The sequence below is a fragment of the Buteo buteo genome, chromosome 9, assembly GCF_964188355.1.
Source record: "Buteo buteo chromosome 9, bButBut1.hap1.1, whole genome shotgun sequence".
Taxonomy (NCBI): Eukaryota; Metazoa; Chordata; class Aves; order Accipitriformes; family Accipitridae; genus Buteo; species Buteo buteo.
Window position 1 is genome coordinate 20736309 of NC_134179.1, and position 19266 is coordinate 20755574.

At 46.2% G+C, this 19266-nt stretch overlaps 1 protein-coding gene across 3 annotated transcripts in view; it reads right to left on the minus strand.

The window, feature by feature from the left end:
* Positions 1-13051: 13051 nt before the first annotated feature.
* The window catches only part of COMMD1 (copper metabolism domain containing 1), a 78903-nt gene continuing 72688 nt past the window's right edge, over positions 13052-19266 (minus strand). For 2 of the 3 annotated variants that reach the window (XM_075035609.1, XM_075035608.1), the window contains one exon: positions 13118-13284. In XM_075035609.1, the coding sequence (XP_074891710.1) occupies positions 13256-13284 (29 nt within the window). In that variant the 3' untranslated portion in view covers positions 13118-13255. Of the gene's footprint in view, positions 13285-19266 lie in introns of all 3 variants that reach the window. The other variant, XM_075035607.1, reaches the window with a different exon arrangement.

Genomic DNA, 19266 nt, shown 5'->3' on the forward strand with positions numbered 1-19266 from the left:
CAAGGCTCGAAAGGAGAATTAAGCGTCTGGCAGCCAGGATCTTGGCTCCACTGCACGGGAGATTTCATAACAATATGTTTTGAGATCAATTAAAAAAAAAGGAAAACAAAAATCAACTAGAATAGCGTGTCACATAACACTGGGTGCTAAGGAGCCTGGAAAAACACATTAAAGCTGAAAAGTTTGGATGATGGTGCAATGGTCTGCTGTCTTTGGGGAAAGATGTTTCTCCCTCCTCCTGGTCCCACACCCACGGCTGTGCCTGCTCCTCTGTAATCGCACCGACTCAGCTGGTCATGGGGCTGCATTGTGAAACCTTGAGGGGGGGGAGGTGTTTTAATCCAAATATATTCCCTGATCCAATTGGCAGCCAAGCCTCAAAAATTAGCTGAAAGGGGGAAAATACCTAGACCCGACATTGCCACTGAGCAAAACGTATTTTCAAACTACTGCCTAACTGCGAAGCCCCCGCTGTGCTCAGTGCAGCTACACCCTCAAAACCACAGTGAGGAGTAAGGCAGGAGCTCACTTACCAGCCCCGCTCCCCCCAAGTGCAGGCAGCTCTACCTTCCCTGAATCTGGGCACCACGTCGGGCAAAGTGTTAAGGCTGGGGAGGTTTCCTGCCTGATGCTGCCAGTTAACAGGTGCAGTGGGAGTAATAGTGAGCGTAGCACTGTCCTGGGGCAGGGGCTGCAGGGCTTCGGTGTGCCTCAGCCTGCTACAATGGTACGAAAACTGCTCCAGCTCTAAACTCAAATCTCCTCTGTCAATCGTCAAGTTTAATAAAGTCTCATTAGCACAAAATACTCCCATGAAGCAACTCTCCCCCCCAGCCTGCTGTGACATCCTCCTCTCAGGCTTCACTCCAAAGCAGCCTCCTTCCCTCCCGCCCCATGCAGTCTTGTTGGGCCCAGGACCACCCCCCCATACATCCCTGTTCCCAACGGGGTTTACGGGATGGGGCAAGCATGTTAGCTAACACAGGCTAACCAACTCCTTTGCAAAGTGAGATAGTGGGGAAGCCCACGCTGAAGACAGCCCACCTTATTTAAACCAGCCTCCTTTCTATACCTCTCTCTGCCTGCAGTGTCTAGCGTGGCGTAACGCTAAGCCCACGCCAGCACCCCATCTTGTTTAGAAGCACCTCAGTCACTCTCAGATTGATATGTATTTTATTTTATTTTTATGTCTTTCTCCCTTTTCAGCAGGTCCTGTTGCTTACAGCCACAGACAGGAGGAAACAACACTGTCAAGCAAGGATGCAAATCTACCTGATGCCCCGCCATCCTGTGTCATGACCTGATACAACCTTATACATTAATTAACAGGAACTGATTCCTAACAGTACCCAGACATGCTGTTCCCATGCTTTCATTGTTGTTGATGTTGTTGCTTTGACAGGGCCTGCTGGGAAAGAGGATTTGGTATCCAGCTGTTGAGACAGGTAGTGGGGTGCCAGATTAAAAGGAGTAACCTCATAAAAATACACTTTTTAAAGCACTGACAATGGACCAGACACTAATTGCATCTGCCAGTGTGACTTTCAGGGAGTACGGTCCCTGGGCCACCTCCAGCATGCATGGTAGGATGAAGCAGGACGTGAGGAACCGCATCTAAACACAGATGTACAACGGCTGGTTGTGCTTGGGTGAAACTAAGGAAGCCCTGAAAAATTTGATTTTAAAGTTGTTCTGCAGTTTGCTTCGCTAGAAAGGAAGCGGGATTTTAATGTTTCAGGTCTGTAAAGCTGAGCTTTGTTACAGGCACAGTAGTAAATTGTTGATATTTTTGTTGTTCACCTGAGAAAGAGAGCAAATGCTTTTGATTACAGCTGTTGTCGGCGGCACATACACACTTTAATTTGGTCTGAATCTGGAATAACTTTTTTGCCTACATATTAAAAAATACTACCTTCACTCGGCATCATGATGCAAATTATTAGACCCAGCGTACAGCCCTTGCCAGTGAGTTGCAGAGCATCAAACATTTCTCAAGGGCTGATTACAGGCAAGTTGTGCATTGAGGGCATTGGTGTCGTGTCACTTAGTGACACGAATTCTTGTTGCCTGATTTTTTTCCATAGGTAGTGTGATATGCACAACAGCCAGAAAAGAGTCTTTTAAAAGGATTCAACTCTCACTTTTTATCAAGTTCAAAATCGTTTCTGTTTTTTCCAGACTATTTATTCATTGCTGTCATAGCAATTGGGTTCACTGGAATAAAAGCTGACTGGGGGGCTACTGCATTTACAGTTATGGAAATGAGCTACGTACATTGGCCTTTTCTCTAGCATTTGCCTGTTAATTAATAATTGGTACATTGCCAGGAGCAAAGGAGAAGTAGGAATGAGTCCCAGGTTATAAAATCATCAAGGTTATCTTGCTCTTCCTGTTTCACAGCAGCAAAGCAAGAGCGAGAGAGGTCAGACACAGCCAGGTTGCATCGAGATGGGGCCCGGCCATGGGGTGCTCACCCCTGGGGGCCATGGGCTGCTCTCCTCGGGGAGACATGTCTCAGTGCATCCTGTCCTGCCCCACCACGTCTCCCAGGCTTCTTGCAGCAGCTGCAGGCACATCCTTCCCCAGCTACCAGAAAGCAGCGGACACAGGATTTTCCCTTGAATCTGTGTATTGCCCGGGATTCCCAGGTACCTGCTTGCAGCCACCCTTGTGAACACGGTCAGTGCCTCCTGCCCCGCAGCAGCTCACCGTGAGGGACCAGCACCCATCTCATCAGAAACACTGACTAGCTCCTTCCCACAGGGAGCACCTGTAAGTCCAGCATGGCTGGTAATCATTGACATTATGGAAGTGCTTGGCCCAGACTCCTCACACCACATCCCGTAATATTAATGACATCTCTTAGTACCACAGCTCCTGCACCAAAGTGTGCACCCGCTGCCTGGGCCAAAAATGCTCCTGGCTGCAGGCACACACGTACTGAAACGCTTCCCCACCTCTCTCTTGTAAATACTCACCTAATTCTCCTGAGTCAAATGCTCCTGTAAGGCCAGTGCAGCTGGAATTTCTCCTGAGTCAAATGCTCCTGTAAGGCCAGTGCAGCTGGAATTAATTTTCTGTGATGGACCAAAGCTTATCCAGGACACAGGTCTATCTGATTTTTGTGGACACACTGGTGTGGCTAGAGGACACCTGGAAAGCATGGGACTAACCTGAGCGTGCTTCTGTGACCAAGGAGGATAAGAAAGCAAGATAAGAGGTTAGAATTTAAATAATAACAGGAGCCTAAAGACTGTTCCTGTGGTATTCAAGCACTGTAGCAGCAACCCTGATTTTCAAACACTGAAGATAAGAAAAAATAATAATGCAAAGATGATGTACAATTGGAGCTGGAGCATCTCAGTTCCTCCAGGATCAAACCTGTTTCTTCCCACCCAAATGTTTGAGCCTGGAATTCAGCCAAGCAAAGAGCCTCTCCCAGGGTAGGCAAGGTTTGTCAGCAAGGCTTGCCAGCAATGTGAACACAACATTTCAGTGGTCTCCTCACACAGTCGTTTCCCACACTTTCTCCCCCTGACACATGCATGCAAACCAGCCCAGCAAGAGCAATTGCTACAGAGCTGTTTTACTCCACTTCCCTTTGTTTTCATGCCTTGGTGAGATGGGCGAGATGCGAGTGGTATGTTCAACTTTGGCCAAACCACTCAAGATGAAGAGATTGGCACATCTGTCCATGTCCCCCGAATGTCACTTTTTTTTTTGGAGCATTGCAGCTTGCTCTTGCAGGCAAAGCAGGGCAGGATAGTGATGGGGGAAAGGAACTCACCCCTGCTATGTTGTGTGCTGTCATTTGCAAGCTGTGGGCAGAGCTGCATTGTGCTCATATTGATTCACATTTGCCAAGAATAATTACTCTCTCAGCTGCTTGGATTAAAGTCAGTGTTTCCCTGCTCTAGAAGGACATACCTGCCTTTTTCAGACAAAGGCTGTGGTAACTAACAGCATTTTCCTCTCACTGAGGCTCCTTTTCCTTGCAGACAGAAGGCACAGCAGTACAGAGTGCAGGCAAGAGGATGGAGAAGAAACCACTTGAATTCCAACTTCTGTATCAGCAGAAACCAGACAATAATTATTTTGCAAACACCAAAAAAGCCCACTATGTACTAAACATCTTTTTTGTGTCCTGGAAATGCGAGCCCCTTACACCTCTCCTTACCTCAGTTCAGAGGCATCCTACAGTGTTTTGCAGCAACACCTGAAGAGCTGCAAAACTGAAAACTGCCAGGCAGCAGAGGCTGCAGCCGAGTCTCTTCGAAGGTGAGAAAACTGTCTATACTTAGGAAAAAATGTACTGGACCCGCTTCAGCTGAACTGCTTCCATTTTGCTTTTATTTTTTAGCAGCAACAGTTTTAAGCACCAGCAAGATCCCATCTGTGGGAAAATCACCAGTCCTCACATGTCTCTTAGATTTTTTAAACCATCTTGAAATCTCCTGGACAAGGCTCTGCTGCATGATTTCCCTTGGACGCTCACAGTGCCAGCTTGGGTAAGGCAACCCCAATTAAAACCAGTCCTGTATCTGGAAGGGTGCTGACATCCAAGCTGTCTGTTTCTGGGTGGCAAAGAAAACTAAGCCAACACCATGCACAGGAGGTTTTTAAAGATGCTCCCAACCATTTGGCAAAATGCTTGCAGCCACCACTGGAGTAAAATCCTGCTCAGCCCACAGCGGTTGCAGACCAGCAGCGGGGGCACTGCAAGTGTTTTGCCACCGGGGCTTGAGGCTGGCACTCCTCACTGAGGGCTCCTCCTTCGGGTGGCATGAGCAGAAGAGTCTCCAAAACCAGGGTGAGGAGAGTGGCCCTGTCTCGGGGGGATAGCGGTGGCTCACTCCTGCAGCTCCAGGGTTGGAGTGGGACCTAACTGGGCTGTTTTGAATCTCCCTCCAAGGCACATATCAGGCCCTATCCAGAGGGAGATTTGTGCCAGCTCTTTGGGGACCCTGGCAGGACAGCAGTTACAAGCCCTGGTTTCAGTCCCGCTGCTCCCTGCATCCTCTGTGCCAGCCCCTGGGTACAGGCACCCTTCCAGCACATTGGGCACCCAGCTTGCAGAGCACCCAGGGGCCTCACTCCCTGCTCTGCACCATCCAGCTGCTGATGGCTTCTCGCAGGCACTCAGGGCTCATCTGATTTCCCCCAGGCCCCGCAGTTCCTCTGTAACATTTTTACGTGTATATATGCTCATAAAAGCCACCTCGGAGGCCACAGGCCATTTGCTGTGCTGCATTGCTGAGTTACGCTCACTTACTACTGCCCAGACCTCATTGCACTGAGCGGAGGCTAGCAGTACCACCTGGGGTACAGGATGTGGCCCCCAGTGTATAAGAATTACAATATATCAAAGAAGGAGATCAGAAAGCTTTTATCTTGTTATTGTAGGATCTGCAGATAAACTTCAGAAATAAAAAACAGGGCAAAGGGAAATTAAATAATCCACATATCTAGTTTTAATATCTAGCCTCATGCCTACAGGTAACTGAAATATGACCTGGAGGGAAGATACCTCCTGAATTAGGGACTGAGATCAGCAACATAATCAGAATAAATGAAGGGTTTTCTTCATGCTGCTCAATGGAGAAATCCCTCTGACGTGGATGTGCTCACTATAAATAAATAAAACTTCAGAAACCAGCACGCAGCACAGATGAGATCTAGCCTCGTAAAATAGTAAACCACTGCCCCATGTATGAAATCGCTGCAGGTTTTGTGCCTGATTCTGTACATATTTAACCTCCCCCATGTAAATAGTCCTCTGAAGTTAATGGAGCTGTACTAATTTGCAATGGCTGGGGATTAAGCCGTCGGGGTTAAGCATTTCTGCCAGCTCTGATTGCAGCACTTTGTAGTTACAGGGCTGTAGGTTGACTCTGCAATGTTCCTGCTTTGGAAAAAAAATATCCGTGGCCATTACACTGTTGCCAGCGGCCCCATGGCGCAACCCAGGTACGAGCACTCTCCCTTCACAGGCCACGTCCTCGGACAGAGAAATCCCGTTCCTGCCCTGCAGAGGAGGGTGCAGACATTTTGTTGGATACCACAACATAAAGCTCATTTCTCTCTTTCATTCTCACTGGGGACATGCCAATGTTTTCCAGAGACCATTTCCTTACTATTATGCTGCTTGCAAGCATCTTAATTTAAATCGCATTATAGATGCACCAAGGCAAAATGATCTATCCGCAGCCTAAATAATAAACTGGAGTGAAAACATCCTTGGGCTGCGAGAGGCTAGAACAAGCACTAACTGAAATGTATAAACTTACATAACATTATTTATAGAAAGCAGCCCAGTTGTCAAAGGCCCCAAGAGAGCTGGAACATGGGAATGTTTGTTCTCCCCGCAAAGAAAAATTAATTATGTAAGTTTATAAATTCCAGTTGCTTTGCTTGCTCATCTCCTGATGCGCCTAAGGACTGCTTGAAAGGTATTTATGGTTCCCGGCTGCTGCTTCTTGATGGCATTTTTTAACCTTGTACTTCTGCAATGCTGTTGCCTCGTAGGATCTTAGAGCAGGGGATTAGCTTTACACACTGTGTTCCTTGGCCATAGAAAAATGCAGATTTGTCCTGAGTTTCTGCAGTAGCAAATTTATTTTATGGGTGTGCCTGGAGGAGGCCAGGGCTCACCGAGCCACTAGATATTTTGTGAAGGCTGGTGGGGCAGCTGCCGTGTTTTGGGAGCATTGGGACTGCCCTGAGCCATTTGCAGGCAGCTGGGATCAAACGGACACCTCTCTCTGCTTGAACCTGCCATGGCTTTGCTTATTTTCTTCTTTCACTGCCACAAACAGAGATGCCATGAAGACTCTAATGCTCTACATGGTTTGATTTGCAAGGCAGGAAGAGTGCCACTTATTACTAAAATGCACTGTATCGTATAATTTCCTGGTAATGCTGTATTTGGCCAGGGCTGCCAACTGGCCAGAAAGCTCAGAAAATACAGCAAAGAAACTACGTATCATCAAACTCAAATGATCAATGTTTCCTCCCAGGCTCCGCTCAGAAGCATTATGGCTTGGGGTTCTGTGCTGCAATTGCTGTTTTTCCCCCCATCGACCCCTGTAAACTGTCACTCCTCAAGGGTCTGAGACACTTGCCAGCATCCAAAAATGCCATTTATTCAATTACCTGGTTTTACATATCCAAAAATGACATTTATTCAATTACCTGGTTTTACATATTCTCCAATACCATCTCATTATGGAAGGTAATGGCTGAGTGCTGGAGTTTCAGTGTGGGCGGCCACTAAGTGAATTAAAATGCAAGGTCCAAGTCACCTGCACTCAGGGGAGATAAGAAACAAAAAAACATCTTCAGAGAAATATTTCATACCTCCCTGTTGGCCGATGTCCTCTGAGAGCACCGCATTTCAGGGACCTCCCCTTGGGTCCTCCTTGCTGCAATAATGCTAAGGGCCACCGGCAAAATGCCCCGAGGCCAAACACCCCAGGCAGGCTCTCTGTCCCTGGCTGCCCCGGCCCCCTCCCTCTGACATGCTTTCAAACCCATTTTCCTGCAATTTCTTGCATTTCAAGATCTGCCTTGCTACCACCAAAAGAAAGGAAGAAGGGCAAGGCATTTGGGGATTTGAGCATGGGGATGATCAACCCCATTACATGTGGGAGGAAAGCTTCATAGCACCAGCCTCTACCACCCATGGATTTTATGCTGGGACAACAAGCTCAGGTGATATCCCAAAATAATCTTACCCAAGTGGTACTGGCAGTTCAGAGGTGGATTTGCAGCAGGTGAGGTTGCAGCTGCATGCCCCTTGCCACCCGTTCATGGGAGGTGGCACACCGTGTCCTCTGGGGACTCCGGTGGCCCTGGGGATCACCCATGGGATTCATGCTACTGGGAAGAGGCATTTTGGTTGGCGTATGTGTATCCCTTTTGAGGAAAGGGGGACTTGTCCACAGCTTTGGTGAGGCTTGGCTAAACCAGGGTGACCTTTATGGGTAGAAACAGCTTTATTTTGCTGCGCTGAGGGAGAAAGCATCGATGGTGACAGCTGCCTGTCTCCCTGCACCATCACCTTTACCTGCCGACACAGCGAGGGAGGCCCAGGAGTGCAGTTCTGGCCTCCGTGTTGGATTAATGGCACCCTGAGCCTCGCTTCCCCGGGATTTGGGAATAAATTAAGAGGCAGATTTTAACAGGCCCGGGTCCAAGGTGAGGAGTCGTCTGTTTTTCCGGTCACAAGCCACATGAAACATAAGACATTAAAAGGTTGTCAGCAGCTGCTGCAAAGGACCACTGCATTCCCCCTGCCCAGACATCGCCATGAGGTACCGCCTTCTTAAAAAGGCTCCCTCTGTCCCCAGTACTGACTGAGTGCCTCTTTATAAATATTTGGAATAAATGAATAGACTGTTGAAATTCCCCAGAAGGCGAAGGAAACATTTCCGCGAGCAATGTGTGGCAAGCTTGAGTCATCAGGTAAAACTTCTAAGAGACTTGCGCATCTAGAAATGGTCAGTAAATATCTAAATCAGGAGATCTCCTCAGAAAAATGGTAAGCAATTTATTTTATCAATACATAGCAAAGAACTGATGTACAGAAAAGAAAACCTCTCAAAATACCAACCAGTTTATCAAAAAGTTAAAGCACAATAAAATATGGGGTTCATGGACTCCAGCGAAAACCCTCCTGTGAAACACAATAAAAGCAAAAACATTGATTCTGATATTTACACTTTCAAAAAGGACCTGTAAGAAAGAAAAATAAAAAAAGAAATGTAAAATAAAATGAGACTAAGTGACCTGAACAATGGGAAAGTAAATCAACACCTATATAAAATAAGTATGCCTCATCATCTGCTGCTTTGCATGGCCCAAAGCTTTATGAAATACAGCGCTTGCTTGGCTTGGGTTTGGAAAAACATGGTGTGCCTAAACTATTATTTTTTTCAAATGCAGATATGCCTAGAAATATACTCTAAAAAATCAGCAGTTCTGGGAATATGTGGACCAAGAAAAAAGAAAATTGCACTAGGAGGAATTGTCTTGCCAAGCAGAGAGCGAGTCCAGGGCTTGCCAATTGTGTAATGTGTGATTGAAGGTGACAGCACTTGCAGATATTTTAGGGAGCACCAGATCATAAACAAGTGGCAACTTGGAGGAATTCCCAGAAAACAAGAAGCGATTGCATGAATAAATTCCAGGGAATTTTAGCGGTCTAAAAGGTGACATCTGAGGAAGAACCTACTGAAGGTTGCAACAACATGTGGCTGCTGCTTCTGAGTCTTCAGTAAGAAGCAGCAGAGCTTGGAATGGGCTGCACATCTGGAGTTGCATATCTGGAGTCGTCACATACATGGTGCCAGAACTGCTGCAGCAGCTTTAGTGTACTGGAGGGCAAATCCACCATGGCTTTGTCAAGCTGTCACCCAGGAAAGTGCCAGCAAAAGTGGGACTGGAGGAAATTGCTGGTGCTGCTGGGTGCTTTCCCCTGCCTGAGCAGCATCTACCTGGATGCTCCCTGCCCTGCCTCCACCAACGTGATGCAGGTTATATTAAATATCCAGACTTTGATTGAAACTAAGCCTGCCCCAGGCCAGTGGCACATGGCAGTCCCACTTGCAAGTGGTTTTCAGTTTTTAGTAGACCAGGAAGGATGGAGACCGGGCAGATTGCAGGCAGGTATACCTGCAGGGGGGCAGGTACAAAAGGGAGTTTTCTGGGGTTAAGGATATTGGAGTGTCACACGAGTTGTGTCCCAGCTCCTTCCCTGGCTGCTTTTGAGGACCAGGCAGGGAAACCTCTCCCAGGTGGGACTCAGGCAGGTGTCCTCCTTCAGCCCTTCCTCCTGCTGCTTCCCCATCTCCCTCACTTTCCTCCTTTGGCTGTGCTGAGCTGCTCATGTCCCTGCTGTAAATCTACAAACTGCCAGGCAGGCTCAACTGGCAGCTCGGGGCACGCTGCCATGTGGCTGCTCCCCTGAAGGAAAGAGGAAGAGGAAGGGAAAGTGATGGCCCTGGTGTCACACTGCTGGCATGGTTCAGCATGCAGGCACAGGAGCTGGTGCCATGGCAGGCAGCAGTGGCCTCCAAAACAGTATGAGGCCCCTGTGGCCAACAGGGCTGGGCTGGGATGTCTGCTCAGACGGATCCATGCAGGAGGCTAGCATCCATGCCTAGCCCTAGCCACAGCAGAAGCTGCCCGGCCATGTGTTCAGGCCAAGTCTGGTTTACATCTGGGCTTTGGGGAAGGAATTTGAAATCTCTCCTGAAGGGCATAAGGAGCAGCTTTAATTTGCCAACACCACCAAGATATTTAACTGGACCATCGATAACAAGCAACATCCATGAATCCCAACAAAAAGCCATGGGTGGTTGTGTCCTTCAGTCAAGGAAGCAAAGCAGAGCAGCACTGGAGGCCTCTTCTCCTCCAAGTTCAGCCAAAAGTGGCCAAGAGGTTCAAGACTTTGTCGGGAGGGACAGATGGACGGACACGCACATAAACCATCTCAGTAGGAAGACATGCATGGTTCTGCTCACAAGGGAAATCTGTTTTCTGTGCCCCAGTAGCAGCTGGGGATTACAGCAATCTGGGGAAGCGCAGCATCCTCTTTCCCTGCTCACGTCAAACCTCATGAAGCAGAAATGATTTTGCTGCCCAGTGACACTCCCTGTGCCCTTACCAAGGACCGGACAGAGTGTGGTCCTCAAAACACTCAGCTTTTTTTTCCTCATTTTGCACAATAGTTTACAAAGATCCACCAAGAAGAAAATCAGGATCATTAGATATGCAGGGGAGGATTAGGAAGAAAGAGAAGCAGCCACCCATAAAAACGTGCCCCTTTTTAACTTCACACCTCTACTAGGAAAGTATCCAATTATTTCTTAAATGACCCCAACATTTTTTGCCTCAGCCTCCTTGCCTGGTTAGCCATTTCACTTATTTATTATTCTCTGTATGAAATAATACTTCCTGACATCTGTTCCCAGTTTGTTTCTCTTTAATTTCTATTTATAGCACATTTTCCTATTCTCTGATCATGTTAAAATAAAACAATAAGTATGTCTGACACGGTGCAAGTTACTTAAGAACATGATCCTTCCCCGACCTCGATTTTTTTTTTTAAACATGCTCTAAAACACAGAAAAACATTTTAATGAACTTTGATGAAAAAGCAAGTGGAAAGCTCAGAGAATCGGCAACCACTCGGCATTTCACACCTGTACTGGCAGCCGGTTACCCAGAGACCAACGTGAGGATCGGTTGGTGGTTACAGTCCGGTTCCACTCTGGCAAGTATCAGCTGGAGGCAGATGGGGAAAGTGAGGAGCTGTGGGCTGCGCAGTCCCTCCACGAGATGGAGGGGAGAACCAGGTGACTGTAAGAGATGAGGTGGCAGTGGGACAGGCATGGGAAAGGACATGTTAATTCCCAATGCAGTGATACAAACTGGCTTTAGTGATGTGTTCCCTTCTGACCAGACAGATGGGAAAAGGTGCCCATCCCTTGCTCTGAAGAGAGAGTTTGCTTCCAAGCACAACCTGGCAACTCCACAAGCAATAAATTCACAAGGAGAAGCAACGAGGAGTACTTCAGTTATGGCACAAGAACATTTTATGTTGTCATCTCCATCTTGGCACAAGCCCTCAATATAATTTTAGCTCAGGACAAGGCTGCTTATGAAGCTAAAATAAAATGGAAAGAATCAATGTAGCCTCCACAAAATGTGTGTGCATACCTTCCGGCTAAGTAACAAAGCAAAACAGCGAGCCGGTGTCACCTCCAGCTGGTCCATCACCATTTTATGGACTAGCAGGCAGTTCTCCAGTAGGGACCATCAAGTTCCATACAAGTGGTAGCCTGCTCAGAAAGAGCCCCTCCAGGTCCTCCTGCACTGATAAGCTGGTAAGTGTGGTTATACATCCTGCCATGACAAGGCCAACAAGGTTGCACCCCTGAGCGGAAACATCTGAAACTGAAAACACTTCTGCTCAGTCCTCTTTTGCTGGAAGCGTAGTGGTTGCTCTACGCTTTGGCATTATGGCAGAGAGATGTGGGTGCCCGTGATAGCCAAGAGCCACAGCAGCCCGGGCAGTTCAGATCGTGGTGCCCTGCATGTACCTTATCAGCCTCTGGAAGCTTTCTTCACAGAGCTATTTTATCAATAGGGTTTTGACCTGCCAAGTTGCCAAGGGCATTTTCCTTTTACCCAAATCCCAAGCTGAACCCACTAGAAACCCTGGGTTTAACCTGGGGCTTTTTGAGGTCAAAACAAACACCATGACAAACAGGACTGAGAGCAGCCAAGTTAAACTGTGCTCTGACAAAGCACTGGCCTCTCAAACACAGCGTGCAGCTTGGTGCCAGGGTTGAACCACTACAGCTTGAGAGCGGGAAGGCTGATGAGGGTAGGCAGTCTTCAGGGAGGCAGGTCAGAAGTGGCTTTGAAGGGTTGCCAGCAGGTTGCTGGATCAGGCACTCAGCACATACAGGAGGGCTGCTGATCCTTTTGGGAAACCAGCACCTCCCACTGCCCAAGAGATGCTCCCCCTGATTGTCCCCTGGCTCCCCATGGCATCAGGTAGGTGTGACTGAACGGGCCAGCAAGGTTGGCCACCTCACACCCATGGGAACCATTTAATCCTCAGTAGCATAGAGGCTCACAATTACAGAAATGTATGTTTGTGTCTCTGCTCCCTAAACTTGCTGCACTTCATCTACTCTCCCAGGCTTTAAGCTCTAAGCAGGCAGAGTTCATGCAGGTGGATTCGTCCTACATAGCCCATGGTTTAGAAGGATAAACATGAGCCCCCCCTTAGTCTGCCTGTTTCTTCTGCTCATTTCTCCCCTGCCACAACTGGCCAATTTACCCTTGCTGTTGATCCAGCCCAGTATTTAGAGGATCTGGAAGACTCAAAAATTGATTGAGGGGAAAAAGAGAAAAGCTACACTACACTTGAAGGCCTGATTACACAAAACTTTACGCAAACAATGCTGCCGCTGGCTTGGAAAACAGGCTGGAGGAGGGGACGGAGACAGCTTCACAGTGTGACTTAGCCCATACTTGGTTGTGAATGCATTGTGCAGTTATAATTGGGATTTAACAATCATTCTCTATTTTATGTGCAGAAACAGGAATTAAGAGAAAGTACTGAGGGTCATTCATTTTCTGAGTTGCAATCTCTTTATTTGGTTAAGCAGTCTGAGTCAACAAAGTCATGCTCTCCTCTATTTCCGAGAGTTTCTTCAGCATCTGGCTCACCTTGGCCTCATCAAACTCCAGACAGAGAAACTCCGATTCCTACAAAACAAAATTGCAAGAAGAATAGTTGAGAAAGATAATGGTTTTTCAGGCATACAGTGGAGGCAGGATAGCGAGTTCTGGTCTCCTGACGATTTGTGTCCCATGTCTCCTTTTTTCCTGGTACCACTTAAATAACATCAGTAGACCCAGAGACTGGCTCCACACCTACCAAGCGAGAGCAGTACGTGCCAGCTGGCCAGCCAGCGGCTGCCAAAGACGACATAGGAAGGCTGGGCTCTGCCCACCCCTCCTTTCAATGTAGGCATCAGTTTGGGTCTCTACTTAGCTGCAGGCTTTTGCAAAACTTGTATAAATTTAATTATGTCTGAGACTTCCACTTCTCTTTCCAGTCTGGTGATCCCTAAAGCTGTTGCTGCAGATGCTGGGAACTGCAAAGCAGTTAGAGCCGCCGCACAAAGCTCATCACATACGAAAAACAGATTTCATACAGAGAAAAACAAGAATCCAAAAGACAGTCTTGTACAGGACATTGCAGCCTGGAAATTCAGAAGAGTTTTATGTTCCCTTACACATGGGCTCTAGTGTCAATATAAACTTAGAAGCAAGTTAAGAAGCAGCACTGATTTGCTCTGAAAAGTCCTGTCACATCTTAAAAAGTAGTTATTCTCTTACAAGATGGATATTGGGATATAGTAAAAGGATCTTGTCAAAGGCCCAGAAAATAAAGAAAATATATATATATAAAAAATAAAGAATATATATATATAAAAATAAAGAAAAAAATATAAAAAAATATATATAAAGTTCAAATGATAGGGAACTTATTAATAAACACCAATGTGAAAAGGCCTCCTGAGATCTCCAGTCCATTAGCCTTACCTACTGGTATGCCTATAGTTACAAACTATTTCCTATAGTGAGTCTGGCAGAAGAAACATTTGAGATTGCCAGGAGCATGACTGTGTACTGAAAGTCATTCCAGGTGAAGCACCATCAGTCATAGAGAAACAAATTGAAAATATTTGGAGATGGAAGTGCAGCCAGTATGGAGGGAGGTTTCCTTATGAGTCATTGGAATAGTTTCAGCAATCGGAATCACTGTATATCCACTGAATTTCTATATGTAACACAGACCCTGTGGTGCTTATAAAAGCAGAAGGGCATCTCCAGGTCTTGTGTGTTTTCTACCAGACTAAAATTTCTATCATTATTTCAAAATACCTTTTTTCCATACAATTAGCATCTACCCAAACCACCGCAACATCATCCTTTACATTTATGGAATTAGTAGTTCATACACAAGGATAAAATCATTGGACAAATTAAACCCATCAACTTTTACTAACCACATTTCAGGACTGTTACAAGCGATTTCCCCCAGGCATCAGGGGCAGTTTTACCTTTTACCCTCTCTTGTACTCCCAAGGATTCATATTGTTTCATTTTTTTGTAAGAACCAAACCAGCAAGTGAGATATGAACCAAAATGTTGACAGAAGAAGCAAGGGGATCATTTTGTGTGCAATTATCACAAAAGGCACTGCCAGAAGAGTGCTATTGGGAAAGAAATGAGGTGCCAGAAGTCAGTGATCAGGAAGCTGAGCATGTGGAAGTCCATGAAGAATTTGTGCCAGGGCTTCTGCCCGGACATCAGTCACACAGGGAACTACCACAGTTCAAGGCAGAAATCAAAACGGTGATTTAAACCTTAAAACTTGAAACTTTCTAAGAAGGAAGACCTCATACAATGAGAGCAGCATGCACTTTAAGCTTTTTTTTTGTCTTCAAGTATCACTGCCTCTCCCCTAATGCTGGTACTCAGGTGCTGGTAAGCAACTTATGGTAGCTACACTGGATGAGTCAGTCTTCATGAAACATTTATCATCTCATCTGCTAACGACCAAATCAGCCAACAGACCAAGATGCAGAGATCAAGTTACGTATTTAGCATGTGGATGCTTCTGATTAGAAAAGGTTTTGTAGAATTAAGGAGAATTTTGATTGAATGATGAATCACTAAAGTTCAGTAATGGTCATGTAACTAAATGTATACCATACAGACTATAGAGATGACTATCAGGAAAGGCCTCTGCCTGAGCAAGCAATTACGCTCATAACAACATCCTATTAGAAACTATTACTGTAGGTTGTGGAGTTTTTTTAAATTAATCGTACATCTCTATAATATTACTTAGTACATTCCAAAACAGCACAGAAGTAGCATTAAATATTAGGGATCAATAACAACACAGATATGAAATCTAGGACTTGGAAGCAAATGCCCTCTTGCACCGTTTTTCTTGTCCTTGGCAACGGTTATTGACACGTCTCATGGAAAATACCTTGTATAAAATATCTCTGCAAGCGTAATTACAGCAGAGCATAATTACAGATGGTCATTGTGCAGAAAGAAAATGTTTGGTGAGGATTTTGACAGCTTAACTCCATTTGGCAGTGGGCTTCATTATATTTTCCTGTCTGATTAAGAGTGCACTGAAAAAAATCCAGGTTGGATCTGCCTGAAGAAGATGTGTTTGCAGGAGATTGCATGACAAAGCCTGAGCAAAACCCTGAAATATCTCTCTATACATTCCTTGATTAGGAAGCACTGGAAAAGTAAAATCTCAAGCAATCCATTAGTTAAGGCCTGAGACTTTGTGAGGCATTGGACTGAAACCAGATCACAGACTCTTGCTGGAGTAAACCATTCTCCACTGAAATGAGCAGAAACAGGCAGTGTTAGCCCAACCGGTGCAACTGCTGCAAATTGGGACTGCAAAGCCAATGCCTCTTCAGCTCCCCCAGCTAAATCCCCCCAGCTTTAGCATCTTTGTTTTCCCAGACCTTATTGGGAAAAAGTTTTGAGCTCACTTTTACAGAAGCACTACTGCAGAAGCAGCTTTTCTCACCAACTTAAAATCATCCCCTTATCTGTAACACATTACAAAGTCTTGTTTCATGGGCAACATCTGAAAATGGGTCTTCTCTCTGTAACTTCATCTCTCTTTCCTCAACACGTGTGCCATGGCCATGGGCTGATTTCTGTCTTGACCTTTTAGGGAAGGGAATGAGTGGCGGCACTAGGCTAATAAGCCCTGGGTCATAGTTCTTGACAGGACGGACTCCAAGGCCAAACTCTTAGTTGACTTCTGTGGCTTTCCAGCCACGACTGCAGGCCAAGTCATGTGAGCCCATCGACAGACTTCCCCAGGCCAGGGTCTGCCCATGCAGCCTTTAAGCTCTGCATAAGATGATTTTATGGCTTAATCACACGGTAAGTGTGAGCAGACACGAGAAGACCAAAGCTCCCAGCTCTGGTGGAGATGTTTTTGCACAAGCCTAAGGCATAAGGAGGCTTTTTCTTTTCCTCTTCAGGTTTTGTCAGTTAAAAGGAATGTAAATTGAGCAAAAGGACACTCTTGGATTACAGTAAGTCTCTTCGTGCCATTTTATAGAAGTGTAAGTGTACTCATAAAGCATAGTCTTATCTGTAAAGCAGCTAAAACTTTCCTATGTGGATTGGACGGTATCTAAATAGTTATCACACTCTCAGGTGGACCAACCTAAAATGTGACCGAGAGGGCTGTAAATCAGGCTGCTCAGAACTGGGCTTTAGTTTTATTTAATGCTCCGTTAGTTTATATCCTCCATAAAGTTCCAAAGCAGGAGAAAAAAAAAAAAAAGAAGATGGAGCTGTGAAATTAAAACTTCTCATCGCTCCCCTAAGATGTCCTTCAGGAGCAGGACAAATTTGGTGTCTCTGCTCCCTTCTCAGCAAGAAACAAGGCATCCCTTTTGATACCTCCTACTGTTATAGAAATTTTCAGCCCACTTGGATCTCTTGCAGTTAAGCAAACCCAAAATGGAATGAGTCGTTCATTAAAAATAAACCCAGAAGCTAACAAATGCTCACTTATCAGAAGCCACCAAACATGCAATGATGGCACCGTGCACCCCTTCACTGGATGGGGACCTGCTGTGGCAAATGTTTCATACCAGAAGTGTGACTAGCGGTGCCTCGAAGCCCTGAAGCATGGCACGCTTGCCTACTAGACTGAAATCTGGCCTTCAGCTGAGCCCTTCACAGAGACGGATGTGATCTTTGGAAAAAGGCACAAGTGGGGTTGTTAGAGCACATGCGTGTGCAATGGAAACGGCATGTGCATCCCCACCCTCAGGTTGGAAAGCCAAGCTCATTGCTCTCAGACAGGTGTGGGAATGGACATCCAAGTCCTACGACCGTCTTGGTTTTCTCCCCACATGCTTTCCCACCCCTCCTCCCATTTCCCTCCTGAGCCTGGGCTATAAAAAGGAGCTGCAAAACAAACATCCAAGAACCACAAACTCCCCCCCGCCCCCAGCCATGAATTAGGTCTTCTAGGTTTTTTTCTTTTTCGGGAACAAGAGAGCGCTGCAAAAATATTTATATGAAAGACAAAAAGAAGCACAACTTTCTGTATCTCAGCAACTACACTTAAAAAAACATGTATTTTTAGAAAATGAATCCTCACACATTCAAACTTAAAAAAACCCTATCGTTCTCTATTGCTTCAGTTTCACCAGCTACTTGAAATGGTTCCCACCAACTTTGATACATCCAGTATTTTTAAGTTCTAGCCACTATACTGGAAAAACAAAAATAAACCCCTCTGAATTCACGTATCTTTTTATTCATATTAATTTCCACTTGATTCAGAGACCTCCTAAAACACCCAGAATTCAGGGAGCTTGGTCACTGCCAGGACTGCAACATAAGGTGGTGGTAAATTTGATTTGGATCCCAGAGTGTCTTGACTAAGGCTTGTTCCACAGGCCAGGGTGGTGGCTTGGGGCATCTCCCTACACAGAAGTTAGGAAGTCAGCTTTGTTAGCAAATGGTGGTCATGAGGGAGATGCTGGTACGGGTGCAATCAGTGGGGTGCCATGCCTCATGATCACTGGCCCAAAGACAGAGAAGGTTCCTATGTGCAAATATTTGCCTACCCAGGTGGAAACACCTCAGACAAAGCTTTGAGAGAGGTAAGGAGAACACCCTGCCAAGGGGTAGGAAACAAAAATTCCTCAGCAACTGAACAAAGATGCCAAGGTGTTGACGACACCCACAACCCAGGTGGGTTCAGAGAACCCAGAGGTTCAGGGACTTTCTTCCATTAAGTCAGAGAAGTGCTGCCAAGCAGAGAGCTGGCTAGCTACCAGGAGAGCAGGTCTCCATGGTTCAGCAGAGGTGTCACGTGCAAGGGGAGAAGGAGCCAATTCCACCTTCACACAGGGAGTGCTCTGTGGCATTCAAGGAACTGAGACAGAGAGAAATGCAGGGTTTGTCCAGTTAGATACTACCTCACATTAAAAGCAGGCACATTTTAAAACTCTACGCAAACAGAATACAGGTGATGCTGTGTGCCCATCCTCATCTCTGTGGATTTCAGACATGCCAGGAGTCCACATCCCATGGGAACAAGCCCACTGACAGCTCCTTCAGTTGGGGTCCCAGAGGCCACTGGGCTATGGGTGCCACTGCCGAGATGGGCCCTCGGGAAAACTGCTTCAGATCATGTGGAAGTGGAAGAGCAGAGATGCCATGAACTGGGACCCACAGACCTTGTCCTGAGTGATAGGGAGGCAAAAAGAAACCTCAGTGACACCCCATGATGGGCAGCCACCAGCCAACGCACCAGGCCCATGCATAAAAGCCTTCTTAACTTGATGTGGTGCTTGTAAGATCATTGTAAAGGCTCTTTGTAAAGGAATTATCCAATCTTGAGTTACCAGGAAAGCAAACTCTTTAGATAGCGAAAAAGCATCAGCTTCTGATGCCTGTGTGCAAACACAGCCAGCCAGCCAGCCAGGTACAGACAGGGACTTCTGTACCCATGCAGCTGCCTCCTGGAGCAATGGGAGTATTGTGGGTTTTTAGGTCTTATCTTTCTGGTACAGGCAACGCAGTCATTTGCTCCACAGAGGTTGAGATTCAACGTAATTTTATTGCTCTGGAAGATATTTTATTCTCCTGGCTTAGGTT